At 42.3% G+C, this 14,499-nt stretch overlaps 1 protein-coding gene across 4 annotated transcripts in view; it reads right to left on the reverse strand.

Moving 5' to 3' along the window:
- LOC133395806 (multiple epidermal growth factor-like domains protein 11) overlaps window positions 1-14,499 on the reverse strand; it is a 246,997-nt gene that overhangs the window by 19,662 nt on the left and 212,836 nt on the right. For 3 of the 4 annotated variants that reach the window (XM_061665019.1, XM_061665037.1, XM_061665010.1), the window contains exons 14-19: window positions 12,946-13,092; window positions 6,287-6,421; window positions 3,959-4,087; window positions 3,688-3,816; window positions 525-653; window positions 326-454 (exon numbers count right to left, since the gene is read on the reverse strand). In XM_061665019.1, the coding sequence (XP_061521003.1) occupies window positions 326-454; window positions 525-653; window positions 3,688-3,816; window positions 3,959-4,087; window positions 6,287-6,421; window positions 12,946-13,092 (798 nt within the window). The remainder of the gene's footprint in view (window positions 1-325; window positions 455-524; window positions 654-3,687; window positions 3,817-3,958; window positions 4,088-6,286; window positions 6,422-12,945; window positions 13,093-14,499) is intronic. The other variant, XM_061665028.1, reaches the window with a different exon arrangement.

Below are 14,499 nucleotides of genomic sequence, written 5' to 3' on the forward strand. Positions count from 1 at the left end.
TAAAGACCCCTTCATGGATCTAAGTCAAAGCAATTTTCGACTGTTTTAAATTGAGATCAAGAATGTGCAAATGGATTTCGGTCTCTTTCATGGAAAAATCTAACTGAAGATAAGCATTCCAATATAAATGAAAAACAAGGCTTTATTGAACTTTACAGAAGATGGCCACTGCATTTGTCCCAAGCCGAGACAAAATAATAAAGCTCTATTTTCGAACATGCTGTTAATAAATCTCTCAACATTTAGTAAATACAACATGCAAGATCCCTGTAGGATAGATGTATTTGTTTCCCAGAGCCATATGCTAAGACGGGAGAAGACTCACCTTGGTCACAGCGGATGCCTTTGAATCCAATGCTACAATAGCAGGTTCCTGTCACGTAGTCGCATGTGGCGTTGTTCATACATTCACAAAGTTGCTGGCAGCCATAGCCAAATGTCCCAGCAGGACACTCTGCATTTGGGATGAGAGGTTTTAAACAGCTCACAGTTTGTGCAAATGAAACAATGGAAGCAATACTCACTAAGTTCACAGCTCTCTCCAACGAACCCTGTCCTGCATGAACACTGCCCACTGATGTGGTCACAGTCAGCCCCGTTCTGACAGTGACAAACTTCAGCACACTGAGCGCCGTAGAAACCTGTTGGGCAGCCTGAAGGAGGACAGAAAATAATATAACCATTGAGGACGCTGGTTGACCTCCAATGTGTTGGACATTGTAATCCATTAAAAATTGTTGCAAAACCTTTATTAACTAAGGTAACATACAATATTTTAACATGCCTAAGTCTCCTCAAATTTACAACCCTTTGGACAACTTTGTGGCTAAAATGTACACACACAAACAAACAGCTATAAAATCCTCATCCATCAATACTTTTTCTGCTTTTTTTCATAAATCCCTTAAACAACTTCATATTTGTGCAAAACTACCAAACACATTTTTGGGAGGATTTCAACCATCCCGTGACCCTAGTGAGCATAAGCGGTAAAGAAAATGGATGGATTTCAATCATAGGGCAGCACGGTGGGCGACTGGTTAGCACATCTTCCTCACAGTTGTCCTCACATCACATCTTCCTCCCGCCTGTGTGGAATTTGAAAGTTCTCCCCGTGCCTGCATGGGTTTTCTCCGGGCACTCCGGTTTCCTCCCACATCCCAAAAACATGCATGGCAGGTTAATAGAAGACTCTAAATTGCCCGTAGGTGTGAATGTGAGTGCGAATGATTGTTTGTTTACATGTGCCCTGCGATTGGCTGGCGACCTGTTCAGGGTGTACCCCGCCTCTCGCCCGAACATAGCTGGGATAGCCTCCAGCACGCCCGAGACCCCAGTGAGGATAAGTGGTAAAGAAAATGGATGGACGGATGAATGGATTTTAACCATTTAAATGCCAGTTTCATAGAATTTAATCACAACCCCCCCCCCCCCAAAAAAAGCCAATTATTTCCCATGTAATTAGCAATGTGGCAAGATTTTCAGAAAAATGTCCCAAAATCAGTTGATGGGTTTTGGAGAAATTTTGTTTTTTTGTCAGAAAAAAATTGCCTTTATGGGGAACATTTTTGTTTTATAGTGCCAATAGAAAAGGTGGTCAGAAAACACCAAATGAGAATAAAACAGAATAACGTGAGTATTTCTCAACATTCCCCTCAACCCTTTTGTTTCGTCTTCTACCTTCTCTGATTGGCTGACAAGTTTAAATAAAAATATCCACCAATAAACTTGTATGGGCCAAAATTGCAACAGGTTCTCCAAATTGACGTCAAAATTACTGTGACGCCTTAAACGGCGACAATTCCCCTAAAAACTCAAGTTAAGTAGCACAAATGGAACATTACTGTTGAAAAGCGCAGCGTGGGCAGTACAATAGGTAATGTACTTTTACGATTCATGATTTATAGGGCTAGAAAAGATGAAAATAAAAGATTCATGGATACGTCAAAGATTAGCAACAAAAAGGTAAATCTTTTTATATTGTTATAGCATAGTTGACAAGTTATATTTGAACACTTTTGGAAAATGAGGGAAAAAAACTTATTTTTAATTGACGTAACATACATCTTCTACGGGGGCCTAGACACGTCACAACACAGATTAATACACAACGGATATGCAAAAGCCAACATATAACGACAATAATCCACAACACAGTGACATTAAGGCACATCGGAAGTGAGCCCTGCTTCCTGTCTGTATCATTCGTCCGGGTTACCAGGGACTCACTCATATTGTCAACGGACCAAGTGACTAAATCGAGAAGCTTCACAAGTTTTAATGAACCACATTTATGAAAAAAAAATTACTTTCACTTACTTCACCCCCCCCCCCCCCCCCCATCAACTTTATTAATCGATGTCATGACAAGGATAGATATTGTTTATTCATTAATTCATTCATCAATCTTCTGTTCCGCTTATTTAATGTTTTGAAATGTGTGGGTTTTTTAAATTTTAGCTTTTGGTGATACAGGTAGAGTGAGGTATTAAGATGTAATCCCAACTTTAATTTCATTAGGTAAATGTTTTAATACAATTTTTTGTCAGTGTCAGCGTCATTGGGGTGTGTGCCCTGCCACAGGTCCCTGAAGTGTGGCCTTTTTGTGTCAATCTCTATATATAATTTAATCAAAGTCTAAATTGATTTATTTCAGCCACTAACAGTGAGATGAACATAAGAGAATCAAAACAAAATAAAAAATAAAAAGTCTTGATCACTTAGTGTGATCATGTAGCACCTCACTTCCTGCCCAAGTACGTATCACGCATCTAATTAGTGAGCTGACCGCTTTCGAATTCAGCCCAGCTTTTGGCGCCTCCACAGCAGTAGCCTATGAGAGAATACATTCTCCACTTTTAGAAACGCTTTTCAGACCACTTGCGCACAATATTCCATAAAATAAAAGGCCCATGTAGGTTCAGCGGGTGTTTGAGGGGCGTGACGTGACCCAAAAGCGAGTGGAAGGACAGTCGCCAGCCCATCACTTAGCATGTTGGTATGTTACTAAATACAGAAAAACACAATTTATTCCCATTTTTTTGGTACCCGGAAATACGTTACGTGATTTTAGCAGAGGTCCGCCAAAATTGCGTTTTGTCATTGTTTCATACAAGGTAATACTTGATATTTTCAAATTTGCAGTTCCATTGTGTGTTAATTGTCATTGTGTTGTGGCGTTTGCAATTATTGTGACCTTTCTCGGCCACCATAACCTTCTATACCACTGCACCTCGATCCCCTTATGTTAATTTGGGTCGTGAGCGCCCCTAGTCTGTGAGTATGCTGGAGGTGACTTCGGAAGAGAAGCAGGGTACACCCTGGACGGGTCGCTACACAATAGCAGGTACATATAGACAAACAACCATTCACACGCATATTTACTCCGAGGAAGACATGAGCTTGGATTCGAACCCCAAACATCAGAACTGATTTGGGCAATTACATGTGGCTGTGTAAGACATGGAGTTTTGCTGATCCGCCACTAGATGGAGGAAGCACTTTAGAATGAAAAATGATAGAGTGTAACACCGCAGTGTGCTTCCATCCTCTGGATCAGCGTATGATGACATTGCTTATCTTGTACAAAAAACAAAAAAACAAAACAACAAAAACATTTTTAAACCTGTGATACAGTCAAAGCATTAATTGATGAAGTAACTTCGATTGAGGTTGTGAGAGACATACGCTGAGTACAGAAGAGCCCTGTCCATCCAGGGCTGCAGTCACACTCTCCATTGGTGGGGCTACACTGGGCATCATTGTGACAGTTACATGTGTGAATGCAGTCGGGACCCCACGAGCCCTGAGAACAGGCTGACAACAAGACACACACAAATATGTCACTGGGGTGACTGGATGTGCAAGCCAAAATAGTCTGAGTGGCCCAAAAGGCAAACAAAGCTGCAAGTAGCCAATATGATGTACTGTATGTACAGTATTATTATTCATTTCTTACGCTTGGAACAGTCCTCGCCAATCCATCCAGGGTAGCACTGACACGAGCCATCAATGGGATTACAAGTGCCATTGTTTGTGCACAAGCACGTCTCGGCGCAGTGTTTACCATATTTTCCACTTGAACATACTGTTGACACACAACCAAAAAAGAATAGAGTCTGTGTGTGTGTGTGTGGGGGGGGGGGGGGGGGAATTGCAAAAAAAAGAGACCACAATAAATAATTTCGAATATTCCCCCCCAAACTACATCTTGTAATTGGTACACGTCATATGAAAAGGAAAATAAATCTGTTGAGAGGCAGAGGGTGGTGGGGCTATACTGTATAAGTACAAACTGTTCGTTGCTTAACTGTGCAGTACAAGTACTTTGTTGAATGAACTTTTCACTATATTTGCCAAATCGTCCTTGTAAAACAGATGGGGTTGAGATTGGAAAGATGCATAAAAACAAATTTCTAGGAATGGTAATAAGCTGATAGATTTGGCGGGTAATCACACATTAAACACATAAAGTCCACGATTTCAAACAAAGTAAAACATATCCTAGATTACAAGTCACTTTACACTCTACTGTTCTTTATTTCTGCCATACCTTCTGTACTGTGCTGAGATTTGGGCAAACAACTACAAAACGTCATTAGAGTCATAAAAACTCTACAAAAGGAAGCAATAAGAACCATACAGTACATACTGTAAGGTTGGTTATAGGAAAAACAAATAAATTATTTCTACAGTCAAGATTATTGAAACTCTTAGATATACAACCCCAATTCCAATGAAGTCCGGACGTTGTGTTATACAATGATTTGCAAATCATGTTCAACCTATATTTAATTGAATACACTACAAAGACAAGAGATTTAATGTTCAAACTGATAAGGTTTATTGTTTTTAGCAAATAATCATTAACTTAGAATTTTATGGCTGCAACACGTTCCAAAAAAGCTGGGGCAGGTGGAAAAAAAAGACAGTTGAGGAATGCTCATCAAACACCTGTTTGGAACATCCCACAGGTGAACAGGCTAATTGGGAACAGGTGGGTGCCATGATTGGGCATAAAAGGAGCTTCCCTGAATTGCTCAGGCATTCACAAGCAAAGATGGGGCGAGGTTCACCTCTTTGTAAACAAGTGCGTGAGAAAATAATCGAACAGTTTAAGGACAATGTTCCTCAATGTACAATTGCAAGGAATTTAGGGATTTCATCATCTATGGTCCATAATATCATCAAAAGGTTCAGAGAATCTGGAGAAATCACTGCATATAAGCGGCAAGGCCGAAAACCAACATTGAATGCCCGTGACCTTCGATTCTTCAGGCGGCACAGCATCAAAAACCGACATCAATATGTAAGGGATATTACCATATGGAACACTTCAGAAAATCAATGTCAGTAAATACAGTTCGGCGCTACATCGGTAAGTGCAACTTGAAACTCTACTATGCAAAGCAAAAGCCATTTATCAACAACACCCAGAAACGCCGCTGTATAATAAGCACCCCCAAAGTTGACCTCTAAATTCTGGAAAACCCTATGTATAATGCATTTTTACAGTGCATGATTTTGCTTCTACCCATATGATCAAAACATCAAGTCTTTTCTGTATTTTGTTAGTTTTTATTCAAAGAATTATTATTATATATATATATTTTTTAAAATCAGTTTATTTGAAAGGGGACCTGAAATTAAGCACTTTATTTGAACACGTAATACTTTTTTTTTTAAATTAACTTCCTCTTATTTTGAAATTCACAGCCCTACTTTTATTTTGTAAATTAGAAAACTTATAGGCACAAGTGTACATATCGGTATATGCAGTCATACGTACCCCTGTCATATTGGAATGAAAGCGTAGGCTACACCTTTCTCATAACCTCTAGGTGGTGGTGGCATTTTGGAATGAAAGTGCACAACTTTTTCCAAACCACTACGGCATACATACATACATTTATAAAATGTAAAAGTTTTTTTCCATTTTCTCCTATAGCTATGTATAATGTGCACTATTGACTTTTGACAATTGCTTGGGGGAAAAAAAAATTATACACGAGAAATTACGGTATGACTGTTTCATAGATAACAACTGGCAATAATTAAAATATTCATATTGGTAAAAGTAATTGATTTTCAAAAGGAAATTCAGTGGGCCATGTCTTTACCGTTATTAATCAAATTATATGAAAATGACCCATATCATATTTTCTGTCAATTTAGTTGTGAGGACAGCTGTGTGAAATCATCCATACATTAGCTACAATCGGGTTGCCGAGGAATCAATCACGTTTCTCAGAAGAATACATTCCATCTAAGGAAAATGTCAACTTACCCTGGTTGCAGAGGGTGCCAAAGAAACCAGACAAACATTCGCAGTGGCCAGTGACGTGGTGACATGCCCCATCACTGTGGATGCACTGAGGGCACGACTGGCTACAGCGATGGCCATAGAAACCAGGTGAACATGCTGCACAAGACACACACGAACTTTGTTAGAGAAGAGTGTCCATTCAAGAGGTTCCATTCTGCTGGGGAAGAGTCACATTTTTATGAGTATAATCATGATGGTCCTATCTGCCTCACACACATCCACACAGTCTTTACAAAAAACATTCTGTGTTTGCACTCAAAGTGTGTTTGTAAATGTGACTCCCTACCTTTGTGTCTGCCTGTCGGTAGCATTACTTTTGCTTTGTTTGCCTTCTACCACTGATCCTCCCAGATATTTTTTGCGAAAACCTTTAATTTGTTTTAATTGATGTTAGCCTAAGTAGAAAGCCAAGCCATGGAGACTCTCTACTATATCTCTTATGTTCCTCATTAAGACAATTGACTAAACTTTGAACCAAGAGCTGTTGAATTGATCCCACTAATGCAGGCCACTAATGCAGGAAGAAACAAAGGAACGCTGCTGTGTGCAATCCATTTAGAAATGAAAAGCATATATATGAAAAAAAAGCAACATATATACACCGTCAGACACAAGACTTGCCGATATGGTTTGTTCTATCCAGGTTTTTTTTTTTTTTTTTTACAATTCTTTGTGAATTCCCGGTTTTCAAGCATGCAATTCTATCTTTAAATAGACTTTCAATTACAGAAAATGACTTCAGCACACTCAGTCATGTTGTACCACAATTTACTTTATATTGAAATGTATCCATTCTGAACTACGGAGAGATTTTAACTTGTTGCTGCCCCAATAGCCAAAGGAGTCATCAAAGCACACCCGCCCTTAAGCTCTGTGCCTCACTCTTCTACTTGTCAGCCTAGCGGACATGGATGTGAAACACAATCTTATTCTAAGCACATTCCAATTTGCTTTTAAGGCAGACAGAAGGTGGACAGCCATTTCGCTAACTCTAGAGCTGTACCATTGGACAAACTGACATCCATCCATTTTCTTCGGCTTATCCGAGGTCGGATCGTGGGGGCAGTAGCTATAGCAGGGAAGCCCAGACTTCCCTCTACCCAGCCAATTCCTCCAGCTCTTCAGGGGGGATCTCGAGGCGTTCCCAGGCCAGCCCAGAGATGTAGTCTCTCCAGTGTGTCCCGGGTCGTCCTCGAGGTCTCCTCCAGGTGGGATGTGCCCGAAACACCTCAACAGGGAGGCATCCAGGAGGCATCCTAATCAGGTGCCCGAGCCACCTCATCTGGCTCCTCTCAATGTGGAGGAGCAGCGGCTCTACTCTGAGCCCCTCCCGGATGACAGAGCTTCTCACCTTATCTCTAAGGGAGAGCCCGGACACCCTGCAGAGGAAACTTATATCGGCCGCTTGAATCCGGGATCTTGTTCTTTCGTCACGACCCACAGCTTGTCACCAAAGGTGAGGGTAGGAACATAGATCGACCAGTAAATTGAGAGCTTCGCCTTTCGGGTTAGGTCCTTCTTCACCACAATGGACTGATACAAACTCTGCATCACTGCAGACGCTGCACCGATCTGCCTGTCGATCTCCTGCTCCATTCTTCCCTCACTTGTGATCAAGACCCCAAGAAACTTGAACTCCTTGACTTGGAGCAGGATCTCATTCCCGACCTGGAGAGGGCACTCCACGCTTTTCTGACTGAGGACCATGGTCTCAGATTTTGAGGTGCTGATTCTCATCCCAGCCGCTTTACACTTGGCTGTGAACCGCTCCAGTGAGATTTGGAGATCACGGCTTGATGAAGCCAACGGAACCACATCATTTGCAAAAAGCAGAGATGCAATACTGAGGCCACCAAACCGGACCCCCTCTACGCCTCACATGCGCCTATAAATTCTGTCCATAAAAGTTAGGAACAGAATCGGTGACAAAGGGCAGCCTTAGCGGAGTCAATCCTCACTGGAAACAAGTCTGACTTGCTGCCAGCAATGCGGACCACACTCTGACACTGGTCGTACAGGAACCGAACAGCCTGTATCAGGGGGTTCGGTACCCCATACTCCTGAAGCACCCACACAGGACTCCCAGAGAGACACGGTTGAACGCCTTCTCCAAGTCCACAAAACACATGTACATGTGTTGGGCGAACTCTCATGCACCCTCGAGGACCCTGCTGAGGGTGTGAAGCAAAGCAAAGCAAAGCAAAGCAAATTTATTTATATAGCGCATTTCATACGCAAGGTAACTCAATGTGCTTTACATGATTAAAAGCATTTAAAAACAAAGGAAAGAAAACAGCTTATAAACATTTAAAACAAAGAGGAAAAAAAGAAAAATACAATTAAAACAGCGTACAGTGCAAGAAATATCATTTAAAAGTGGAAATTCTCAAGAAAGCATGGGAAAAAAATAGTTTTTAACCTAGACTTGAAAACATGCACACTGACGTCACTTCTGTTGGTAACATTTGTGTGCAGCATAATAGTTAAATGCTGCTTCACCATGTTTGCGTTGGACTCTGTGCTCCACTAGCTGGTCCACTGTTCCACGGCCAGGACTAAAACCACACTGCTGCTCCTGAATCTGAGATGCGACTTTGCGATGGACCCTCCTCTCCAGCACCCCTGAAAAGACCTTACCAGGGAGGCTGAGGATTGTGATCCCCCTGTAGTTGGAACACACCTTCCGTCCCCCATCTTAAAAAGGGGGACCACCACCCCAGTCTGCCAATCCAGAGGCACTGTCGCTGATGTCCACACGATGTTGCAGAGTCGTTTCAACTAGGATAGCCCCACAACAGCCTGAGCCTTTAGGAACTCCGGTCAGATCTCATCCACCCCCGAGGCCTTGCTACCGAGGAGCATTTTAACCACCTTGGTGACCTCAACCCCAAAGATAGGAGAGGTCACCTCAGACACCCCAGATGCTGCTTCCTCATGGGAAGGCATGTCGGTGGAATTGAGGAGGTCTTCGAAGTATTCTCCCCACCGACTCACAACGTCCCGAGTCAAGGTCAGCAGCGCCCCATTCCCACTACACAGTGTCGATGGTGCACTGCTTCCCCCTCCTGAGACGCCGAATTGTGGACCAGAATGTCCTCAAAGCCATCTGGAAGTCGTTCTCTATAACCTCACCGAAGTCCTCCCAGGTCCGAATTTTTGCCACAGCGATGACCAAAGCTGCATTCTGCTTGGTCAGCTGGTACCCATCAGCTGCCTAAGGAGTCGCACAGACCAGAAATGCCAGATAGGACTCCTTCAGCTTGACTGCATCCCTCACCGCTGGTGTCCACCAATGGGTGCGGGGATTGCCGCCACGACATGCACCGACCACCTTACGGCTACAGCTCCAGTCGGCCGCCTCAGCAATGGAGGCGCGGAACATGGTCCACTCGGACTCAATGTCCCCCACCTCCCCCGACATGTAGGTAGTTGAAACTCCTTCTGACAGGCGATTCTCCCAATCATGCCCTACCAGGTCTCACTGTCATTACCCACATGAGCATTACAGTCACCCAGCAGAACAATGGAGTGCCCAGCGGGAGCACTTTCTAGAACCCCCTCCAAGGACTTCAAAAAGGGTGGGTACTCTAAACTGCTGTTTGGTGCATAGGCACAAACAACAGTCAGGACCAGTCCCTCCACCTGAAGGCGGAGGGAGGCTACCCTCTCGTTGACCAAGATGAACCCGAATGTACAGGCGCTGAGCTGGGGGGGCAATAAGTATACCCACACCTGCTCGGCGCCTCTCACCGTGGTCAACTCCAGAGTATAAGAGTGTCCAACCCCTCTCAAGAGGACTGGTGCCAGAGCCTAAACCGTGTGTGGAGGTGAGCCCGACTATATCTAGTCGGAAGTTCTCAACCTCACACACCAACTCGGGCTCCTTCCCTGCCAGAAAGTCCACATCCCTAGAGCCAGCTCAGTAAGACGTGGATTGGATCGCCAAGGTCCCCGTCTTCGGCCACCGCCCAGCTACCACTGCACCCGCCACCAGGCGCTCGCCTTCAAGCCCCATATCCAGGCCTGGCAAGGGAAACCTACATCCATTTATTGTTTCCATCATAGGGTTTTTTGGAGCAGTGCTTTGTCTGGTCCCTCACCTAGGACCTGTTTGCTATAGGTGACCCTACCAGGGGCATGAAGCCCCAGACAACTTAGCTCCTAGGACCATTGGGACAAACAAACCCCTCTACCACAATAAGGAGGGGCTGACATGTGAATTAGTCAACCAAGTTCACATCTCTGGGACCAATTAAATTTTAGCAATCTGGAATACCAAAAAAGGAAGCAAATGATTAAGCATGTTGGTACATCTACAAAGCTAAGTATATCTTAGTACAATGAAAAGGAAAGTGCCGGCAAAGATTCGAACACCAAACCTCAGAACTGTGAGTCAGTGTCATGGGTGTGTGTTCCTGTTTTTGTCTTCTCCCTGTTTCATACACACCTGCTCCTGAGAGCATCTTCACCACCTGTGCCTCGTTCACCCTAATTATCCCTTGCATTTAACCTCGTGTCTCATTCTTTCTAGTCAGCAGTTTGTTGTACCTTGCCGTCGCGTTCCAGCACGTCCAAGACTCACAGTAAGACTAGGCCCTGTTCCGATTATCGACCTCGCCTTTTTGCCTCACGTTTTTGGATAATGTTGCCTTTTTTGGATTGCCTTTCTGTGTACCGACCTCTTTTTTTAAATTTTTTTTGGAGTCGTGCATTTTTGGGTCCTATCCTCTGTTCCCTTCAAGACAGTCAGACGTCATAACCATAGAACACTGTGCTGCAAATAATAAAATTAATAAAATACTGTAAATAAAAAAATAAAAATATTCAAACAATAACCCTTCAGCATCCTTTACAAAAAATGAAACAAACACCTAGAGCAAAACATAAAGATCACTCTTTAAAAAAAAAAGAATTGTCAATATGAAATCATAATCCCGGAATTGATAGTGATTATTAAAAGAAGAGCAAAACAGAACCTTATGTAGATATTAAGTTTGGCGCATGTGACATTTCTGGCTGCGCCCCCCCCTCAGGTACATTCAGGATGAAAGGTGTAGGTTTTCCCTTTCGAGGAGACTTCCCTTTCCCTTTCCTGAAGTCTTGGAGAAGGCTTTGAACAATGCTTGAAGGTTTTCATTGTTGTTGCAAAGATTCTCTTTGGGGTTGTGGACCTCTCGTAAATCCAGCAAGATACTTTGTGATCCGATTAAGTTGTGGGGCACTAACCCTTGTTTTTAAACAAAGCCTAAAAATATGATCTATCATAGAAAGTGCCTATTGATCGAATCACAACATGTAAACAGGCACTAGCCTCTTTTTGTCTCGTAAGGCTTTAGTTTCTATATTGATTAGCTGTGAATATGAGGGAGGCACGGATGAACGGTTAGCACGTCTGGCTCTCAGTTCTGAGGTGGAATCTCTGGCCTTCCTTATTTGTACTGTGGGGTTTTCATGTTCTCCCCATGCTTGCATGAGGTGCGTAAGGCTGCCGAACTGGGTAGGCATATTGTATTATGCATACAGTGAATACAGCAAAAATGATGAGACCTAAAATCACAGTCACCGCTCATTGGTTAGTATTCAGGACTTTGTTGCAAGCCAGGTGTTCCTCCTGACTCTCCATATAAATCCCTGGCCTACATTTTGGGCCCAGTACATCCCAGCTTCAAGGTGTATTGTAATGGATGCTTTTTATGTTAGTGAGTCAGAATATGCGTAATTTATATCAATCCAAAGATTCTGCTATTGACATTTTGTCATTCTTAAATTTTTTTCTGGAATGACAAGGTTTTTGGGGGAGAAGGGTTCATCCTTCAAGTTCCTGCTCTTCCATTTCACATACAGCTCACTGCTAAAACTTACCTGCACCTCTAATATCCCATATTTACTGGTCTATCTTATCGCTGGAGTTTAGATTTACAGCACCATTTTTGTGTGTGTTTAAACTGACCCAAATATTGATTTTCTTTGGGTTTATCTCATGGAGCGATTGCGTCACTCCTTAATGCATTAAATAAATGACCTTGATCCTCAGGATCTCACTCTTCGGGTGAACCAGTTTTGCGATTTGGATGACAATAGGTTTGAAATACACACACACACACACACACACACACATATATATATATATATATATATAAATATATTGTGCTTCAAGAAAATTATTTCAGTTTATCTGACAAAACGATGTCTTGAGTAACTACAAAAGAGTTCTTATGTTATTTGCTCTTCCTCCACTTGGTACATGTGACGCAGACCGAGCAAGCATACCAATGTTAGGGAAAAAAGTCTGGATGCTTGTCAGCTTTTTCTGCCTCATCTTGTCTATGGTGGGGGTTTTGTCTGTTGTTTTTCAGGGTACTCCAGGATTGTGTTTCCATAGGTGAGGTGGAGTCAAGGGGTAAATATCGGTACTACTCATTACTGAGTAGTCCAGAAATGGCAATTGACTTTCTACAATGTCCCAGTGTAACTGATACAGTTGGTAGCTATGGAGCCACTTACTGCAGTTGAGTATATCTACTACCTTTTTTTCCATGCCATTATTCCAAATGAATAGGTTTTAATTATTCTTTTAGATTTCAGTCTTTTGAGTGTGGGAGTGTATTCGGCTTTCTTACTTCGTCTGCAGTTGGTGCCACGGTAACCAGGAGCACACACACATGTGCCATCCTCTGGGGAGCACGAGCCTCCATTCACACAGGTGCAGGTGTAAGAACAGTTGGGTCCCCAATGTCCCTTATCACACACACTGTCACAATGGACACCTGTGAAACACGCACACCCAAGCACGCACACACACACATGCAAACACACACACGCAAGATTTTGATAAGAACATTTATTTAAAATAATTTAAAACAGTGATATAACTAACTAACTAACTAACTATCACAGAATTTGCCTTGGTGGTGATCCCGGAGATGAGTCAAAAGATGTTTTTTTTTTTTTTGCTTTTATGGCATTCACGAAATGGGAAAGCCCAAAAAACTACTACTCTTAGAGACAATAAATAGGGATGAGATAATTTGGAACAATAATACTACCAGTCCCAAATGTTCTTGGTTTTTTTTTCAGTAGAATGCTTCATACCTATATATTCATACTACCGGTTTGTAACAGCAATGTTACTGATCAGTGTAGTTTGCTGTGATGAGCGATTGACATATCAATGTATCACAGGCATCCCTCCCATGAGTCAGATTTTGTTGATTAGTAATTTTAGTATACATTACATTAGTATCTAGCATCATTTATATGTTATCAGCAGCAATGTTCAGAATTCCGACAAAAAGCATGTGAGAATGATTCTCTGAATTAGGGGTGAACAAACTTTTGTGATGTCGGGCCACTTTTTATGTTTAAAACAGACAGATAGGCCAGATAATTCGTGGATGAGGCAAAGTTAAAATGTGAGTGAAATATGTAAAATGTATTTTAATGTTATTTTTTCAATCCTATTATTTATAGTTGATCTAATAGTGATACAGAAAATGTATGGATGACCACTTACCACTTATTTCATGTAAAATTTTAGATATTTTCTTCTTATTACTTTTTAATTTATTATAAATCAATGAACAAAGTATTAATTGAAATGAATGAATTAAAAATTTTGAAAATGAATAACCTTTCATCCATCGATTTTCTTTTCCACTTATTCTGGGGTTAGGTCGTGCATACAGCACCTGAAGCAGGGAAGTCCAGACTTCCTTCTCCCCAGCCACTTCATCCAACTCTTCTGCCGTGATCCTGAGGTGTTCCCAGGCCAGCTTGGAAACAAAGTCCTGGGTCGTCCCCATAACTTCCTCTCAGTGGGATGTGACTGGGGCACCTTATCCTAACCGGATGCCCGAGCCACCTCATCTGGATCCTCTCGATGCAGAGGAGCAGCTAGTCTACTCTGAACTGATCCCAGATGACATAGCTTCTCACCCTATCTCTAAGGGAGAGCACGCAGACCCTGCAAAAAGTTAGTTCGCCCATTTTTTCTTTTGGTCACCAGCTGTCAATTGTGACCGATACAACAAGATCATACAGGTGAGGGTGGAAACGTACATTAGATTGACCGATAAAGCCTTCTTAGCTGCACCATCTCCCATTCACTTCTTCCCTCACTCCTGAATAAAACCCTAAGATACTCTAACTTCTCCCCTTGGGAAAGGATCTCTTCC

The sequence above is a fragment of the Phycodurus eques genome, chromosome 2 (assembly GCF_024500275.1).
Source record: "Phycodurus eques isolate BA_2022a chromosome 2, UOR_Pequ_1.1, whole genome shotgun sequence".
NCBI classification, from domain to species: domain Eukaryota; kingdom Metazoa; phylum Chordata; class Actinopteri; order Syngnathiformes; family Syngnathidae; genus Phycodurus; species Phycodurus eques.